At 37.9% G+C, this 19,181-nt stretch overlaps 3 protein-coding genes and 1 pseudogene across 4 annotated transcripts in view; 2 read left to right on the top strand and 2 right to left on the bottom strand.

The window, feature by feature from the left end:
• Window positions 1-19,181, top strand: part of LOC145442513 (GATOR2 complex protein WDR59-like) — a 458,341-nt gene that overhangs the window by 377,914 nt on the left and 61,246 nt on the right. The window lies entirely within an intron of this gene.
• Window positions 475-6,917, bottom strand: LOC145442538 (kelch-like protein 36). The gene has a single exon (XM_080320480.1). It carries the CDS (start codon window positions 4,941-4,943, stop codon window positions 3,300-3,302), a length of 1,644 nt encoding a protein of 547 aa, XP_080176606.1. The 5' UTR covers window positions 4,944-6,917; the 3' UTR covers window positions 475-3,299.
• On the bottom strand, window positions 5,021-11,559 carry LOC145442537 (kelch-like protein 26). 2 transcript variants are annotated; one of them, XM_080320479.1, is made up of 3 exons: window positions 9,471-11,559; window positions 6,974-9,434; window positions 5,021-5,712 (listed from the first exon to the last, which is right to left on the bottom strand). In XM_080320479.1, the coding sequence occupies exon 1, from the start codon at window positions 11,504-11,506 to the stop codon at window positions 9,896-9,898; it is 1,611 nt and encodes a 536-aa protein (XP_080176605.1). In that variant the 5' UTR covers window positions 11,507-11,559; the 3' UTR covers window positions 5,021-5,712; window positions 6,974-9,434; window positions 9,471-9,895. The 2 variants fall into 2 exon arrangements, with proteins under 2 accessions (XP_080176605.1, XP_080176604.1); XM_080320478.1 differs by having other exon boundaries at window positions 9,905-11,559.
• On the top strand, window positions 15,540-16,637 carry LOC145442557 (zinc finger BED domain-containing protein 4-like; annotated as a pseudogene).

Genomic DNA, 19,181 nt, shown 5'->3' with positions numbered 1-19,181 from the left:
GGTCTCACAATTCAATCTGGACATTAAAAATGACTGAATTTTCTCGAAAATATCAACCAATTGCAATAAGCAGGCTGTATACAGCAAATCTTCACATTCTTCCTCGCAGGTAGACATTTTGCCCATGTCAATAAAATCTATGCATTTGATGAGATGAACATACGAAACTCCTTGCATCTCTACAACTCCGCTTTCATTCTCTGAAGTATTGTGAGAAAACATTGCATTGAAATAGTCAGAAGCGGCACATAACAAATCTTTGTTGGCATGATTTTCTTTCCTTCCACGCTGATGATGAGATCAAAGTTTCTTCTCTCTTTTCTTATATTACCAACTTCATTAAGATCCAGAGAATAGTGTCTTTTCAACGATCTTTTTTACAAACTATTAGGATCCAGGTGATTAGTTTCCACTGCAAGTTGAGTTTTTATTTTATCTTTTAATTTAGCCTAATATTTCTTATATTGTAAAAAGCTAGACGGATAAAACAAATGACCAGACTATCAAATAATGCTGAGCAATCACAAAAATTCTACACTTTTACTTGAATCTTTAAAATTCACAATTTCCGTGACAACTAGGCAAGTAGGCCTACAACAATAAAAATGAGCAGAAATTGCTGACAAATCAAAGAATAGAATATTAGAACGGCTTTAAAAATTGAAAGTGAAGAAAAACAGACATGACTTACACTGTTATGGACAAAGATCAAGTTATCGGACTTATAACATACAAACACAGCGATCATGCAAAGGATTGACATCAATTCACTAGATTCAAATATCATGAAAAATCTGTACAATGAGCAACTCCCTGTTGGGTAATTCCAGCAACAATCAATCACATGTTTCATAATGTGAATTACTTGCAGTTCCCAAGCAATGTGGATTAATTTCAAACTGAACAATTCATTTCACAGCAATCCAGTCCACAGTACAAGACTCTAGGAGTTTAAAAAGTACACTTTTCAAGCACGGTCAACCATGTAAGGCACACCTGGGCAAATTGCGGCCCGCGGAGCGAGTTTGAGCGGCCCGCGTGCCCGTTTCTTGGAATTCAAAACATAAAACCTACTTTTGAATAATGCTGCGTGGAATAACACCATAAGCTGGTATATAAACTGAGCTGGAATGGAAATTGGTTTACTTTGAAGCCTGTTCAGTGTTCATTAATATGTCGCGTTTACGCAGTCTACGTCCCTCGCAAGCGTAATCCAGATTCCAAATAAAGCCAATGTAGCAAAGTATGTCGTAACAATTAAAATCACAATAAGTCAGTATTTCCATATAGTTTAGTTCAAACCTTCTTTCTTGCCATTGTCACATTACGCATTACACGGTCTGTGCTTCAAATTGTTTCGTGATAGGCTATGTTTCGAAATACCTAATTCGTCAAACAAGTCAATCAGAGCTCGTTTGTACTATGAGAAATCATAATCCATAAAGGATGAACGGGCATGTCGTCACATTACGCATTACACGGTCCGTGCTTCAAATTGTTTCGTGATAGGCTATGTTTCGAAATACCTAATTCGTCAAACAAGTCAATCAGTGCTCGTTTGTACTATGAGACATCATAATCCATAAATGATGAACGGGCATGTCGTAAATAGAATGCCGAAAGTTGAAATGCAAAGACGGTATGGAGCATTAAAACAGTACCGCAACTGCCACAAACCCAAACCCCCCAATTGGAGGGGGCGCGAGCTCAAAGGGGGGAAAAATGTTTTCGTAAATCACCATGAATTCTATACTTTATGAAACTTTATTCAATTTTTTTATTAATATGGGTATCCTTCTCCCGAAAAGAAAAAAACGCATAATTTATAGAGATCAGCATTTCGGCATCGGCCGTTACTGCGTCACGACACACCAAGGCGTTGACAATGACGTTTCGGCGAACATATGTGACTCTTCGAAGTGTGATGTTAAAAATCTCGACGGCAAGGAAACCTAGACCAAAAGTATTGCTTCACGTTGGCCGAAATTGATATATATATATGTCGATTTCACCAAGCCGCAACTGTTCGGAAGTCAGCGATCGATACAATAAGCTTTGCAGTATCCCAAATACCTTTTAATGTCTTCCTATAAAAACCTGGATTAAAGAGAATTCAAAATGTATCATGTTTAACATTGTTTTGAATTACGACGGAAAACAAATAGATTATTTTTTGCTGGTAATTATCCGTCATTTTCTCATTATCTGATATCAACACATCCCCTAAGCAGCATTTATTAACATTGAATTCCATGCTTTCAAATCAGAGATAAAATTAATACGCTGGAGAATATACCTTCACATTTTGACTCGGCCCGCCAACGTATTTTCTGTAACTTATTTGGCCCGCGGGGAAAAATAATTGCCCACCCCTGATGTAAGGTAATAATTGTGAAGAAATCGTGATACCTAATGAAAATGAAAGTAGATGTCAACAGCTTTCAAATGATACCTTAAATGAATTATGCATTCCATTTCACTGTTAAAAGCTCACAAAATACACTTATTTTAAAATTTGGATACCTCGAATTTGGAGCACGTCCTAATTTTACAAGATATACAATAAATTAATCTCATTTGGATTGTTCATAAGAAAATATACAAATTAGAATATATTTATACACATGGTTAACTTTGAGAAAAATTTTCAATGATTTGAGCTGGACACTGAGTTGGTCAGTGCAACCACATTGAAACTGAAAAAAATTGAACTTGAAGAGCATGCTAGACACAAATATCAAAAATTCAAGCTGCATGGATGCAAGCAGCAAAAGCAAGAAATTTGGCAGCATCAAGATACAAAGAAGATGTAAGATCCGCCGTTGCAACCCATTTTGATGTGCCGATAGATTTAATAAAATATCGACAATATCATTCTTTCATTTATCAATTCAGAACAGTACAAGATTGCCATATAATGAAAGGATAGGAAGGAGTCGAAAGGACTTGGTGTAGTCCAGTTTTGAAATACGATATTCTGTTTCAACAATTAGAAACAGTCATGCCCAATGTATTTCACAAGCTAACAGTCATGACAAAGAAACCACAAGATCTGTCACCGATGTGAAGTGACCCGGTAATCGATTTAACATCGATATTTGGCGTTCAAGTGAACCCATACGGCTTCAATAAAGTGGGTGACCCCTGTCACAGATAGTAGTAAAAGGCACGTGCTAGAAATGAAGTCGCTAAAATATAACGAAACTTTCTCAGCGTCCTATCACTATTAAAATGCAATAGGAGCGTAAAACTTCATTCCTAGTAAAACAATGTGTACAGTGGTGACAATATCTTCATTCTTATACATGAAATGAAACAGTCGCCCCGGCCACAATAGTGATATCTGAAAATTGTCTGTTGGGATGTGAACTCCATGTACCATATATAGGATCAAAGATATCAATACAGCTTCTTTCCAATCCATTACCAACAGCATATAGTGTTTGATTAACAACAAGAAGACGAAAATCACACCTAGGATTGCTCATTTGTTGTAGCTCAGTCCAAATCTTTGTTTGTCCATCATACACATCAAAGTTGGTCAAGATGTTTTCAAGATCATCCTTTCCTCCGGCAACGTAGATTTTATTATTGAACACAGTTGCAGATGAATTGTGCCTTGCAATATGAAGTTGCGCTTCTTCGGTCCAATGCAAAGAGTCAAGAGAGCAACTTACCATGGCGTCTGAAGATACCAATGATCCAAAGCCTTCACGCATTCCGCCGATAATATATAGGCATTTTTTCCAAACAACAAGGGAAGAAGAATTACAAATATTGGAGTCAAGATCTATAGTTTGCCACCTATCTAATGCTATGTCAAACCTTTGTAACTGGTTCATCCCACCAACATATATTTTTCCAACGTGACCAACACAATCCAAATATGTACCATAACAGTGGCTACTGTCACTTAGTTGATGCCATTGCCAGTTTTCAGTATTCAGAGCGTGAATCTGTGTGGAATTCCAGGGGATAACATACAAAACTTTATCAAGAAAGCATGTTGAAAAATTGGAATTTTCAACAGGTAATGGCAAATCCTGTCGTCTCAGTAGTTTGTCATTTAGAAAATACGTACGACGGGTATCTTCATGAAACAGCATTAATGTGTTCGGTGACAAGTCATCAGCAGCAGAGTGATTTTCGTTTTCTACAGCAATAGGTTTTTCAGGTGCCGTTAATGCCAGAACTACCTTTGTCATGAATTCGCCGGACCTCTGGCATAGTGGCTCACTCTCCGCTAATTGTCGACAATAAGCTCTTGATGCTTTTTCCATGTCAATCAGACTAACCATTTTCATCAGGTACACATCTCTTTCTTTGGAATTGTGATTAATCCATTTGAGCCCAATTGATAATTTTGAGTCTGCTGTAGCAGAACTGGACGATAGAAGGTGAGATATGTACTGATAATTAATTTGTCCAAACTGCTCTTCATCAGCCAAAGACTGGAGATTGCTAATGGCAAAATTATCACAATGTGCAGTTAGTGCATTCAGCGAAAATGTTTCACTTATCTTTCTCGTGCTGAAAAAGGACTGACAATCCAACCTTGACATCAGAAATGGTTGGATTTTCTCACAAATATCAATCAATTGCAGCAATCTGGCTGCATATAGCAAATTTTCACATTCTTCTTCACAGGTAGACAATTTGCCAGAGTAAATAAAATCTATACACTTCATGAGAGCAACATATGTAACTCCTTGCATCTCTACAATACCGCTTTCATTTTCAGCAGTATCGTGAGAAAACATGGCATTGAAATAATCTGACGCGGCACACAATATATCTTTGTTCGCATGAATTTGTTTCCCTTCCACATTGATGATGAGATCGCAGTTTTTCCCAAGTTTTCTCATGGAATCGAGATTCTCAAATATCTTCCTCATGTGATCCACTTCATCAAGATCCAGGGAATATTCTTCTTTACCAGTCATCTTGATTACGATCCGAAGGAAAGGTTTCCGATATACAGTAAGTCACGTTCTTATTTTATCTCGTAGTATAATAATGCCTATATTCTAAAAAGTCACATGGATAAAAGGCATTAATAAATATCGTAAGTTGTAAATAATGTTGGTTTTCATAAAATAGATACGGTAGCTAAATAAAGAACAAAGAGGTCCTCACATTTATCAAGCCCAAGTCACGGCCTTATTGTCCGTTGAGGTGTGCAGCAGTTGTTGCTAGTAGTTGTACCTAGTGCAATGTCTGATTAATCCGACAAAATTGGGTCAACAGCAAGCAATAACGACACTACAGTTTGATATCGTATTGCCGATTACGGCAACCTTAGATATAAACTACCAAAGGAGTAGGGAGGCATTGGGGCAAGGACATCCGATCTGAATGTGTCCTTTGGCCCACAGAACAGAGCCACTGCTACAATTTTGAAACAGAAAAATTCGAGAATGCAGATTGCAAGGAATGAGAACTCCGATTCGATGTAAATACCCTTGCGAGGATGAAATCACATGCGTCCTAACTGACATAAGCGTTGCAAAGCAATTAACACACTGAAATTTCAAGATTTATATAAAGGGCAGATATTTCATACTTCCATGAAAAGCATACACAGTTACACAGGTATAGTATCATGTAGGCACAAATTTGTCTTAATGGAACAGGAATGCACAGAGTATAACTAAGGCAGTGACCTAGGACCGTCACACATCAATGATGGTGAGGATATTCTAGTTCAGTGCTCTTCAACCGGGGTTGTCGTACACCCTAGGGTGTACCAGAATTTGCAAAGGGTGTACCACTCGGATGGGGTGTACAGGGGTGTACCAGATCCGAGTAACAATGAGCCGATGGCTAGCTATCACAAAGGCAGGTTTATAGGTCAGTACAGGTTGACGCACAGGTGAATGAGCAATATGGTACAATGTTATCTCAAGTGTAATACTGTACACCGCTTGATTGTGATGTCACAAGCAAATATTTCTTCTATTGATTTAACCGTCGGCAATAGACCAATGGTTCCGTTTGGTGTTGGAAAGTATGCAGTTAACAAACATGTGTTCAGCTAGTCATTTGTATTTTAGTGATTTTTGAGGAAACCGCCGCGATAGCTCAGACTTTTTAAATCTGTACTTCCTACCTGACGTTAATAATTACCGCAATGCACATAAATAAAGTGACGTAGCCAGCCAGGGTCGAAACAGCTTCCATGTTGAAATCGAAATCCTTTCGTTTCAAAATGCCCATTGTAAGTCCAATCTTTCGACATACATTTGCAATTTATAATTTTGTTATTACTGATGTAAATTAGCGACAATAGACTGTGTATAGCGGCATACAATCAGAGGTTACTGACATCTCTTGCAGCCCACGTGCTACTATCGACTGTGTGTGGTGTGGGGCAGGCCTGATACGCAGTAGGCTGGTGCGCCTGCTATCATCGCTGATCTGAATTACCGCTTCTGCAGCAGTAGCTTTACCTATTCTCTCCCCAATGCTGTTACATTTAGGTTGATTATCGTTCGTAATGTCATGCTGTTTTTGCTCTGACACAAAATAAATTCCAATTTGCGTGGCGGTCTGTCTGACTGGCTGCGAATAGACTCTGTGACCAAATACTATTTTATTCAAATCCAAATTTTTTGACGGCAATAACTACGCTTCTACCGGTCGGAATTGAACCAAATTTGAAGAACATAGTTTTATAGACAACCTAATACTTTCATGGGGTGAACAGAAAAATTTCAAATTTTTCGTTATTCATTTTTTATAATAAATAGAAACTTTCTTCTCCCGTAGCAAGGCGGCTACTAGTTGGAATTGAACCAAATTTGGTGTGTAGGCTAAAGTTAAGTAACCTAACAATTTTATCAAGTAGCCAGTATGATTTGAGAAAAATAGTCATTTTTGAAGACCCCTAATGAACAGGGGTGTACGAGTTTTGAGGAAACGTTAAAAGGGTGTACCACGTCGAAAAAGGTTGAAGAGCACTGTTCTAGTTTACCATATAATGCATTGATTCCCAGTAGACTATCAATATATCAATATGGACAGCGGCCAAGTTCTTGGAAGAGCATACTTGACAAAAGGATTGAAAAAGCAAATATATAACATGGAGGCAGTACAGAGCAAATAAGAAACATGGCGATGCTACCATAAATACATAAATATAGTAATATTAAGGGATGAAATATCCAAATGATGATTCATCAATTCAAAAGACAAGGTAACAATGGAAAGGAAGGATATAAATGGCTTCTTATGAATTGATAGGGGTATGGCCCTGGTCACTAACTCGCTACCCGCCTACGGCTCGCCAGGTCTCAAGTGCTGCTGAAGATGTCACTTCACCCCCGCTGCATCTACTTGCAAAACATCTCTTTAAGTTGAGAAGCAGCAGAAAAACGACACAGGTAATTGGAGTCCTTGAGTACCGGTGGTAATGACTTAACAAAGGGTTGAATAGTACAAGTATCATTCACGGGTCACAAAAATCAAGACATGGCTATATTGTTGAATTGGATGCTCTCTCTACTTTCCGTCTTTAGGATAAAAAAAAACAGCTATTTATTCCGGTACCAACAGCGTATAGCTTCCGATTAACAACAACAAGACAAAAGTCGCCTCCAGGATTGAACATTTGCGGAAGCTCAGTCCAAGTCTTCGTTTTATCATCATTCATTTCAATCTTGGATAAAATGACATGATTGTTGAATCCCCCCGCAATATAATATTTTTTTTCACTCGAGGCAGTTGCTGACAAAGAGTGCCTTGCTACACAAAGTTGTGATTCTTTTTCCCACAACAGAGAGTTGAGAGATCAGCTAGAAGCTGCTTTCAGACCTGCAAATGATCCATGCCATCCACCAATTACATATAAGCGATTATTATGAACTATCAGAGGATAAATTGCAAATAGTGAAGCCAAAATCAATACCGTAAACCGGGGTAACTTTAGACAATTTTCAACAATTCCGCTTTGTATCTTGGAAATGCTAGGGTGTAGGGGAGGCAAGTTTTGTATCATTCAGGGGTCATGGAGCAAAGATTAGAATTACCTAATCCAAAATCTTCATGGTCATAAATAAGTACCTTATTTTTGTAAATTATCCGTGTCCAAAGCTTTGGACACTGTAGTTTTTTGTATGCCTTTACACTCTACTGTTTATGAAACCTCGTAAATGAGGCTTATTTGGCAAGAGTTGATGCCTTTGCCAATTAGGACTTATAAATAACATATGGTGATAGGGTTATCCTACTGGCAGTGTCAGCAATCGACAGCGACATTTGGATCTATTATAAGCACCAAGAAAAAAATTCACTCAAAAATTTTGCCAGAAAAAAATTCACAAAAAAATAGTTTGAAAAATTATAAAATAGGATGAAACTCAAAAAACGTCGACCATTTTTCACCAAAGTTCGAATGTCCATGTTACCATGATTTATTGACGATTTTAAATATATTACTGTTCTTAAAAAGATACATTTTCCGTTTCCTATGTCCTCTGATGGATATATTTGTTGTAATTTACGATATCCCATATTCAGCCGGCGCATCTTTAGGAGTATGTGATAAGTAGCTTACACCCGATTACAATCTCTCAGCTCATTGCCTACACATTTTTTCATATTTTGGCATAGCCTACTCTTAATTTATGAACCTTCTAACTCCATTTTGAGAAGCAATCAGGCCTGTCCTAAGGAATATAGTTGACGATACACTTTGACACAAATGAACCAGCCACTTTCCAGAGCTCTAAATATCACATTTTTCACAGTCCAAAGTTACCCCTTTCTGAGAAAATTTGACGGGGTAACTTCGGACATCACATTTTCTTGTATTGATCTAGGGATGAGCCCACTGAGATTTTTGTCATGGATTGACTACTTAGAGGTATCTGCTGCCAAGTTTTGAATCTATGAATCCCATGCTACCTATGTTTGATTGTTAGAAGTTTATTGGCCATCAATTTTGATGAAATTGACCTCCGCCATTAATTTATTAATGTTGGGTCAAGTTTATCTGGTACCGGTAGTGAAATGAATCCACCTTTTATTGAGACTACTTGTGGTACTGTTGCCTCATGAAAAAGAATTGGGCATCCAGCGGCAACCCTTGTCCATCAATAACCAAAGTTACCCCGGTTTACGGTAGTTTCCCATGTATTCAATGCAATCTCAAACTTTAGTAAGTGATTCTTCCTGCTTATATGAATTTTGCTGTCATGAGCAACACACTGTAATTTCTTCGGAATTGTGATTCATCCATTTAAATGCAAAGTCGGCAGAGTCCGTACTTCACCCAAGGAGATGGGATACATACTGATCATCCAAGTAAGAAAACTCTTCATTTCCAGATAAGTTTGAAGATTTTTAGCGGCAAATTCAGCAATGTAGGCCTACTGTTAGTACATCTAGTGAAAAAATTTCGAAAAACGTTCGAAAGACAAAAAATGAATCACAATCTAATCGAGATAGTAGAAATAGCTGGATCTTACTACACACATCAACCATTTTTGCTGCGACCACCGATTGATGGAACTTCGATGGAAAACTCACAATTCTCAAAGGGGAAATTGGGTATAGTGTTCTGAAGGATGGGATTTGAGACATTTGCTTCAGTTTCAGACAATGTTTTAACGGCTATCTTGATTGAATGCCTTTTTAAACACGAACTCTGCCCAAGGAAAATAATATGAGGGATGATATAAACACTGAAATGAAAAGTACAAAAAACTACTTGGTATAAAGTTACTGTACCCGTAATACTGGAGTAAGTTAAGAGACAGTCATTCCACAATAACACAGTACTCATTGATACCAACAGAAGATTTTCAATTACCTCTTTTGAATCTTCAGTCCAAAGCCTAAAAAATCAATTCACGCTTCACTCTGACATCTCCACACTTTACTTGCACCCGTACTTTTATGTAACATCAACACATTTTTGTTGGAATGAAATGGTAGCCGTGCCCACAACACGAACATTATGGCTATATAGTTGAATAGGATGTTCGCTCCACTTTCCATCAGTGGGATCAAACACGTCGATGCAGCTTTTTTTTGTACCGGTACCAACAGCATATAATTTCTGATTAACGACAAGAAGACGAAAATCCCATCCAGGATTCAACATTTGCGGCAGTTCATTCCAAATCTTTGTTCGGATATCATACATTTCAAAGTTAGTTAAAAATTCACAACCATCCATCCCACCAGCAACATAGATTTTACCATTCAGTATGGTCGCAGATGATGAATGCCTCGCGATCCGAAGCTGTGGTTCTTTTTCCCATGATAAAGATATGAGAGAACAGCTTGAAACTGATTTTATAGCTTCAAAATACATTTGCCTTCCACCAATAACATATAAACGATTATTATACACAACCAGAGAGGACAAATTACAAATAGTGGAGTCGAGCTTCATAGTTTCCCATCTATTCAATGCAATCTCAAACCTTTGTAAGTGGTTGTGTCCGCCAACATAGATTTTTCCTTCATGAGCAACACATTGCAAACATCCCTTATGGCAGTGTTTACTATCACGAAATTGTCGCCATTTCCAGCTTTCGGTATTAAGGGCATAAATCTCAGTGGAATACCATACAATAGCATAGAGATACTTATCAACAACACATGTTGAAAATTTATCGCTCTCAAAGGGTAATGAAAATTGCTGCTGCTCCAGTTGTCTGTTATTTAAAATATAAGTACGATGGCCATCATCATGAAACAGGATCAATGAGTTGGCTGCTGTAGTGTCGTCTGTTGCCGTTAATGCCAGAACTATCTGTGTCATGAATTCAGAGGACCTCTTGCAAATAGGCTCACTCTCAGCCAATTGTCTGCAAAAAACTCGAGATACTTTTTCCATGTCAATCAAACCAACCATTTTCATCAGGTGAACTTCTCTTTCTTTTGAATTGTGATTCAACCATTTAAGCGCAATTAACAATTTCAAGTCTGCTGTGGCAGCACTAGACATAAGGAGGTGAGATACGTACTGATAATCCAAGTCCACAAACTGTTCTTTATCAGCCAATGACTGGAGGTTGCGAATAGCAAAATTATCACAATGTACCGTAAGCGCATCCAGTGAAAATTTTTCGCTAATCTTTCGCATTTCGAAAAAGGACTCACAATCTAATCTGGATATTAAAAATGGTTGGATTTTTTCGCAAATATCAGCCAATTGCAACAAACTGGCTGCATACAGCAAATCTTCACATTCTTCACAGGTTGACATTTTTCCACTGTAGATAAAATCTACACACTTCATGAGAGCTATATATGAAACTCCTTGCATCTCTACAACTCCGCTTTCATTCTCAGTAGTATTGTGAGAAAACATCGCATCGAAATAGTCAGAGGCAGCAGCCAATATATCTTTGTTTGCATGAATTTCTTTCCCTTCCACACTGATGATGAGATCACAGTTTCTTCTTTGTTTTCTCATTGAATTGAGATTCTGAAATATCTTTTTCATATGACCAACTTCATCAAGATCCAGAGAATAATGCCCTTTTGACGTCATTTTTTAAAACTCTTAGGATCCAGATAAAACAACTACAAACAATACACAATAAAACCATAACAACAAAAAAATTTTCCATATAAACTTTGCCTTTGTGGTTTAGAGAATGAAATTCTAAAATGGCACTATTTTTGAGAAAAGATATCAAAAATATTGCTAATGAGCATCCAATATTGATGTTAATCACTTTCAAATGTTACTATACACTGAGATATTTGCCATTTTATTGATACTTCTGTTTGCAGGGTTGATTTTTGAGGTTTTGATATTTTATGATTTGCAAATGATAATTTTATAATATTTTTTATTATAACTGGGAACTAACTGTGGACTTGAAAATGGTAGAGTTTTTGATAGTATACTAGAGGGGTGGTTCAACAAATATCCTTGGCACCTTTGCCTTTAGGATAGTTGGGCTACCCCCAGAACACTACAAAAAGCAAAAAATGACCAAAACGAAACGAATTTATTGTTGGAGAGAAAACGTAAAGCAAACTCGGTAGATTAACCCAAACAAAGTGCTTATGCCTCCCCTTCACATAAAACTTGGCACTTTGTGAAAGCATTGGATAAAGGTGGTGACGGAGTGGATCGCTAAAGTCGTATGGAAACATGGGGTGCAGAATGTCCATGAAACCATGTACCATGTACCAGCGATCAAAGACAGTTATGTAAATATAAATTTTGTATAGGGTAAATCTGTATAACCATGCACAATATTGAACATACTAGCAAATTCAAAAAATTACTCTCCTAACCACAAAATCAAAGTTTGGAATTAACTATATTGATTTTCGGAAGTTTCTAGGTGAGAGTGATCAGGAAATATCAATTAGAAACCGGGAACAAAAATCGTGTTGCACGGTGAGATAAATCAAATTCTGACGTTTTTTGACATTATAAAACTTAAATTTGACAAAATTTGGCCCTCAAGAATATAAATTAGGCATTGTTGCACATAAGTCCACCACGCAGTCAAGTTTCATATTCGGATTTGAGATATTGACGCGAGCTTGTAAAAACTTCCGACTTCACTTGTTTTAGGTGTGTAGCCTAGATCATCACGCCTTGTCAACTTATTAGTTTCATTCGGTGGTTTATGATTCAGAATGAGTAGTATATCGGCCATCTACAACAGTAGGCCTATAAAGTAGCCTACAAGGTCTAAAACACGGGTCGGCAACCTTTCGTATGCAGCGTGTCAAAATATTACCAACAGGCGTGCCAAATTCTTTGTTTTCGGTTGCAATATTCATCGTTTCAAGCATAGAATACCACCAACCACTTATCTGAAGCTGACATCGGCATCGCTAAATCCAGGGGTTCTCAAAGTATGTGTCACAATGGGTATAAATTTTGGTCGCTACCAGAGTTGGATCAATTGTAATTTGTAATTGTAATTGAATGTAATTAATTACATTTTTCAATGTAATTGTAATGTAATTGTAATTGAAGCATTTTTATTTTGTGTAATTGTAATTGTAATTGTAATTTGACAAAAATTTTGCTCAATTACAATTTCAATTACATTAAATTGCTATTGAGACCTGACAAGCACAACATAAAATAATTGACTTATAATGCATTCTCTTTAAATGTCGACAAGGAATTTGATGAATCCATTTGCGGAAGCCCTTGACTGCGCCCTTGCGGGCGAAGTTTTATTTATTTTTACCGCTATGCTGGCCTCGGCTGCCATTGTATACAATTATTAGCTTACTAACCAACGGATGGATTCTCAACACGTGACTCACGATTGAATACGCCGAGAAGCGAACTGCTGAGCCGGCTAAAAGCAGCAGAATTGATAATCCTATAGCTGGCGATCCAAGCGTCGAAATTTGATATGTATGGTCCTAATCGGAAGCTAGTGTCGCACTGATTCCGCTATAAAAGTATATTTCCAGGCAATGGTACCATCTCAAAATAGTCGTGAAAGTCTGAGAATCGGCATTGTTCTGAACAATCGCTGGGCGCAATTGGTCATTGTTGTGGTCATGCTGCTGCGGCGCTCTCACTTTTCAGAACAGTCGGCCTTAAACGGCTATTTTGGAGCAGCTACATTGCCCTGGCGAGATTTTAATTTGTATTTTCGGAATTAGTGCATCAATAGCTTACGATAAAGACCAGATGCGGCAAATTTGGACGCTTGGATCGCCAGCTCTAGGACTACAAAGTTTGCTGCTTTTAGCCGGCTCTGCAGTACGTTTGTCGGTGCATTCATCCGTGACTCACATATTACGCATCTATCCGTGGGTTGGCAATCTACAATACGATTTCAGATCACGATGCTGCATCGTTACTTCGTCTGGCTAACTAACCAGCCCACTGGATATTATATAACGTCTTATCTGACAAAGCACGGTTTTGTTTTTACTCGTCATCCTAATTCCTACGTCCCTCGATAAAAATAATATTATTTCTTTAATTATATACTATATACGCAAATCCAACACGTGCATATATTATAATACTTTTTTCAACGACATACTGCACCCTATCCTTAATCCTAACCCATAGGAAATTAGGTAAATAACATTTTACATTTCCAATTACGTGAGCCATAATTACCGAGCATACAAAACACGCTTATATTACGTCACAATGACATCTTACATAGCATACTATGTACGCACATGAACGCATTTATTACTCCACAATCTGAACTAGACTGGTTGCCAGCGACTACTACAGATAGAACACTGCGATATTTCATACTGTCTCTGCTTGCATAGCCTACGAATGTATTCAGACTATGAATTGTCAGGCTCCTCGTGTTTCCTCCGCTGTAAGACCATCGAATGGATAAGGTTCGTGTCAGTTATCCTACTTAATAGTTCATACTTCATTACTGTCGCTATTTATGTTAAATTACCGACTTTAATTACCGCTCTTCACTCCTATACTGTGGTAAACTGTTTCCCATACTTCAACAGCCACTGAAAACTTGGTAAATTACAATATAGTCTGAGTCTTGGTGTTTCAAAAATGGATGAACAGCAAATGAGTTCTTCCGAAACCTGTGCGGAACCATTTCCTACGCCACTGTCAGAGTTCTTTAAATCTTTGACCAGTACTGAGGCTTGCTGCAACAATTGCAAAAAGAAATTGAAGTTCTCGACCAAGGCTTCATCCAACTTGATCACCCATTTGAAGAGATGTTCTCCCAATCTTTACGCTAAGTATATAACCCTCAAAGAAAACATGAAGAAGACAAAAGTAGACCAAAGTCAACCACCCATCAAGTCATTTTTTCAAACTTCTTCTTCCCAGCGATTTGCTCCATATGATGCCACTCAAAAAGCATTAACCAAAGCTCTACTCAAATCAATAGCTTGTGATCAGTTACCATTAAGTATTGTAAATAGTCAATCATTCAGAAATCTGTTGTTGACTGCTGAACCAAGATATGTAATACCAGGACGCCCCACATTTAGAAATTCCCTTATACCAATGGTTATTCGGCAAATGGAAGAAGAGATGAGACGTGAAATTGCACGTATGTCAAATGTTTACTTGACAATTGATCTCTGGACTAATCGTAACATGACAAGTTTTTTGGGCATCACAATGCATTTTGTTGATGCAGAATGGAAGCTACGCAGCTTTGTCCTGGCAGTGGACTCATTCTTGGAACGACATACAGCTGAAAACATCGCTGAGGCTTATGACCACGTAATAGAAAAGTTTAGACTTACAACAAAAGTGAAAAAGGTTGTGTCGGACAATGCTTCCTCTATGATAAAAGCATTTCAGGTTTCCCTTCCTGAATTCCATTTGCATAAAACTGGTGAAGAAATCAATGAGGACAATGAGAAAGAATTGAATCCTGATCCTGAACAAGAAATGTCCGATGAGGGTGCTGATTTGAATGCTCTTCTCACTTACTTACCAGAAAGAGTAAGCTGTTTTGCTCATACGCAACAACTTTGTATTAAGGATTGTCTGCAACATTCGGACTTTGCTAAGTCTTACGTTGGGAAGCAGCTGGGAAAGGTGGCCAAAATTGTGAATTCAGTACGAAAATCAGTAAATGCTTCCTTTTATTTGCAACGTAAAAAAATCACGCTAAGGGCACAGAATGTGACAAGATGGAATTCGCAACTTGTTATGTTGCAGAGTGTCTTAAAGGACCACGAAGAAGTTAACGCAGCTCTCACCTTGATCCAGTCACGGGAAAAAATAACAAATCAAGATTATTTGGCATTGAGTGAGCTCGTGAGTGTGCTAATGCCTTTCAAAGAAGCAATGCAGCAAGTTGAAGGACAAAATATTGTAACATCCTCTTGCATTTGTCTGGTAGTGCTAGGCTTACTGAAAGCAATGGACCAACTAAAAAATTCTGATCTCCACTATTGTCAGAAATTGACAGCTAATCTCAAAGACTCAGTTTCTAAAAGGTTGTTGCCATTTGTCAATTCCCCGGACAACAGACTTGCATCTCTTCTTGATCCACGATTTAAAAACAGCTGGATTGAAGATGACTTTGAAAAAGAGGAAGCAATATGTTTGCTAAAAACTCATGTGGCAAGTAGACTTGGCCAGGGTGACGAAGAGAGCTGTAGCACAGAGGATGAAACCCCTGCAAAAAAGCCAAACCTCTTTAACTTTATGGCAGAATGTCTGAAAAGAAAAAGAACGAGAAATTCAATAATTGAAGTCGACGGCTATTTGGGTGAAGAAATCTTGCATTTTGATGAAGACCCACTAATGTATTGGAAGAAGAAGTCAGAAGAATTTCCAACGCTTGCTGCCTTGGCCAAAGATTATTTGGGGCTAACAGCAACATCAGCCCCGTCAGAAAGAATATTTTCAATTGCGGGCAACTTTTATACGGCAAGAAGAAATTTACTGGGGCCAGAAACTTTTCGCACCTTAATGTTCATTAAATGCAATCCAGCAGTTTTTGAACAAGTAAAAATTTAAATGGAAACAAGATATTGTAATTTATGGTATCATGAGCTTCTTTCCATTTGCATTTTACTGAATTTTACACACGCTGACGTCTTGACAGCTACATTTCATTTGCGTTGCTCAGTTTTGTCTATTCGTTTGATTGCGTTTCATTGCCCGTCTTGCAGCCTATTCGTTGTTAGTCATTGCCAGTCGCTCAAACTTTTGGTTGTTAACAGTCGCTTAAAAATATTTCCTATGACTAGGAATAGTTCGAAAACGTTTTTTCTTTTTAATAATTAACGGGTATTTGCGTATCATGAATGAAACATGAATACTTGAATTGCTGTTAATTACGACGCTACGGTTGTCAAGGAGCACGGTTGAATTTATGATTATTTAATTACATGTTCAACAGCAGCAATTGTAATTGTAATTGTAATGTAATTGAAGCATGCAAGGAGTAATTGTAATTGTAATTGTAATTTGATATTTTTAGCATGGAGTAATTGTAATTGTAATGTAATTTAAACATTCATGAAAGTAATTGTAATTGTAATGTAATTGAACTGAAATAATTGTAATTGATCCAACTCTGGACTCGCTACCACATCAGAGCAATCGTTTAATGCACGCAGTATTTGCATACCGTATTCTATTGCAACAAATATCTCGCACTAAGATTGATCTCATGTGGTTGTTTTGGTCGATTCCAAGTCACTTTGTTCAGTACCATACCCAATAAATGACATGCGCACCAAGGTTGTTACGACGATATGGATTGATAATGAAAAATGTGCCACACCTGTGAGATACAAGTTTGTTTGATGTCACACCAAGGTTGCTCTTACACTTAGACCATGATGTTTCTTGATTAGCAAAATTTGTCTTAAAAATAAGACCAAATAAACTAAGGCTAAGGCATCAAAAACTGTATCAATAAGCACAATGTGTCTTATAGGATGCAACTTTTCAGCTCGAGGGCCACATTTAACATCCGAATCCGTTCGCGGGCCGCACCTTAGTAAAACTGAGATAAGCGATAGCAAATCATTTATTTGATTGCATTTATAGTGACCAATGACATGAACAATAGACATAATATATATGTTTACAACAAATGATGAAGTGATGATTTAATGATAACGCACACATTAACGAGAATAAATGAACTGGTCATTCTGAAGACATACGTCTCGAAGGCATGAAGGTTAAGTATGGCGATTCTTAGAACTTAGTGAAGATTTGGACTTATGAACAGCAGCGGTACTTTTACAGTACGCACAATGCCGACAAAATCATAATCACGTTACCTTGAAATACACTTTGACATATGACTTACATATGATGTTCAGCAAGTTAAAGCAACCAAAACCTTCCAAACTTCTTGGGCCCCAGAGGGGTCGGGTATTGCGGCGCTAGCGAGAAAATAAAGAAGAAGTACCAAAAACTATTGCCTCTCAATATCATGATGAAGTATATCAAGAGAAAGCTTGATTATGTCGCTGCAGTAATTCAATTTTATTATACATTTTAATAATATATTTTGCAACTTTCTAGGTGCTTTCGCGGGCCGCACAAAATGCCGTAGTTTGCCACCACTGGTCTAGAATTTAAAAACAAAATTGCAAATTAGATTTTTATTGTTGACAAAATCCTCACCGTAACACAAGTTCACGTCATTTAAAACCTAAGCAGAGCTGACAATAACATGATAACTCACCCTAACTTCGACTACGAACAGTAAGTAAAACATTTCAACAGATGAATTCATGCTCGTAAAGGAGATCTAAAAGCGAGGCAAATCATCCCAATCTCGAAGGCTCGGCAGGCGTGCAGAGCAAAGCAGCAGCAGCAGCAACAAAACTGATAACAACAACACTTCTGCTTCTCGAATTCAATGAAGCAAAACGATATCATTGCTGCAATAATGGCTGCAGTGCCAGCTGAGTGCTTCAATCAAATCAATCAGGTTTATTAATATTTTCATCGTTTCAAAACATCACAAGTCTGCGATACAATGAAAAGATAGGAAGGTGTCGAAACAACTTGGAGTAGCCATTAAGATCAGACACCCACCTTAGCCTAGGCGAAGTAAATAAGAGGCATGCACACTGAATGAAAAGTAATTCAGAGAATATAAGACGCAAGCGACAAAATGAGGTGGCATGTGGCGGATGGCGAGGTCGATGTTAGGTCGTGGTCCGGTAATCCTGAAGACTGGCTAGTATTGATTTAGAAGAAATGGCTTGTATTTCGACTTGAATGCGGACATGCTCGACGACTGTCGGATAGCCGGCGAGATGCTGTTCCACAATTGGGGTCCGGCATACTTGATAGAGCAATGCGTTTTCTTGTATTCAGTCCTGATCATATGGTAGTTGTTCTTCGATGACGCGCGTGTGCTGTACTTGTGCGCTTTTGTCTCCGAGGTGAAGTAGTCGTTGAAATTTGAGGGACATTGACCGTAATGGAACTGATACATAAACTTGGCAAGTTCTAGCTTTCTCATAGCTTCTAAGTTTAGAACACCAAATCTTTTGAGAAGCGATTTATCAGTTGCACATCCAGGCCCCCGTGGGGCTTTGGCAATGATGATTCGATTTTGAAGTTTTTGCAGTGGGTCAATTGTATTCTTGCAGGCAGCACCCCAACAAAGAATTCCGTATTGTAACTTTGATAGGAATAGAGTGTTGAAGAGTATCAACAGCACGCTGACAGGCAGAGTGTAGCTAAGGCGGCGAAATAGACCACATACCTTCGATAGTTGTGATTTGAGTGA

The sequence above is a fragment of the Botryllus schlosseri genome, chromosome 7 (genome assembly GCF_051294905.1).
Source record: "Botryllus schlosseri isolate E-star chromosome 7, Bs_hap1, whole genome shotgun sequence".
Taxonomy (NCBI): Eukaryota; Metazoa; Chordata; class Ascidiacea; order Stolidobranchia; family Styelidae; genus Botryllus; species Botryllus schlosseri.
Note: the sequence above shows the minus strand (reverse complement) of the source record. Positions and strands in the feature narration are given on the sequence as shown.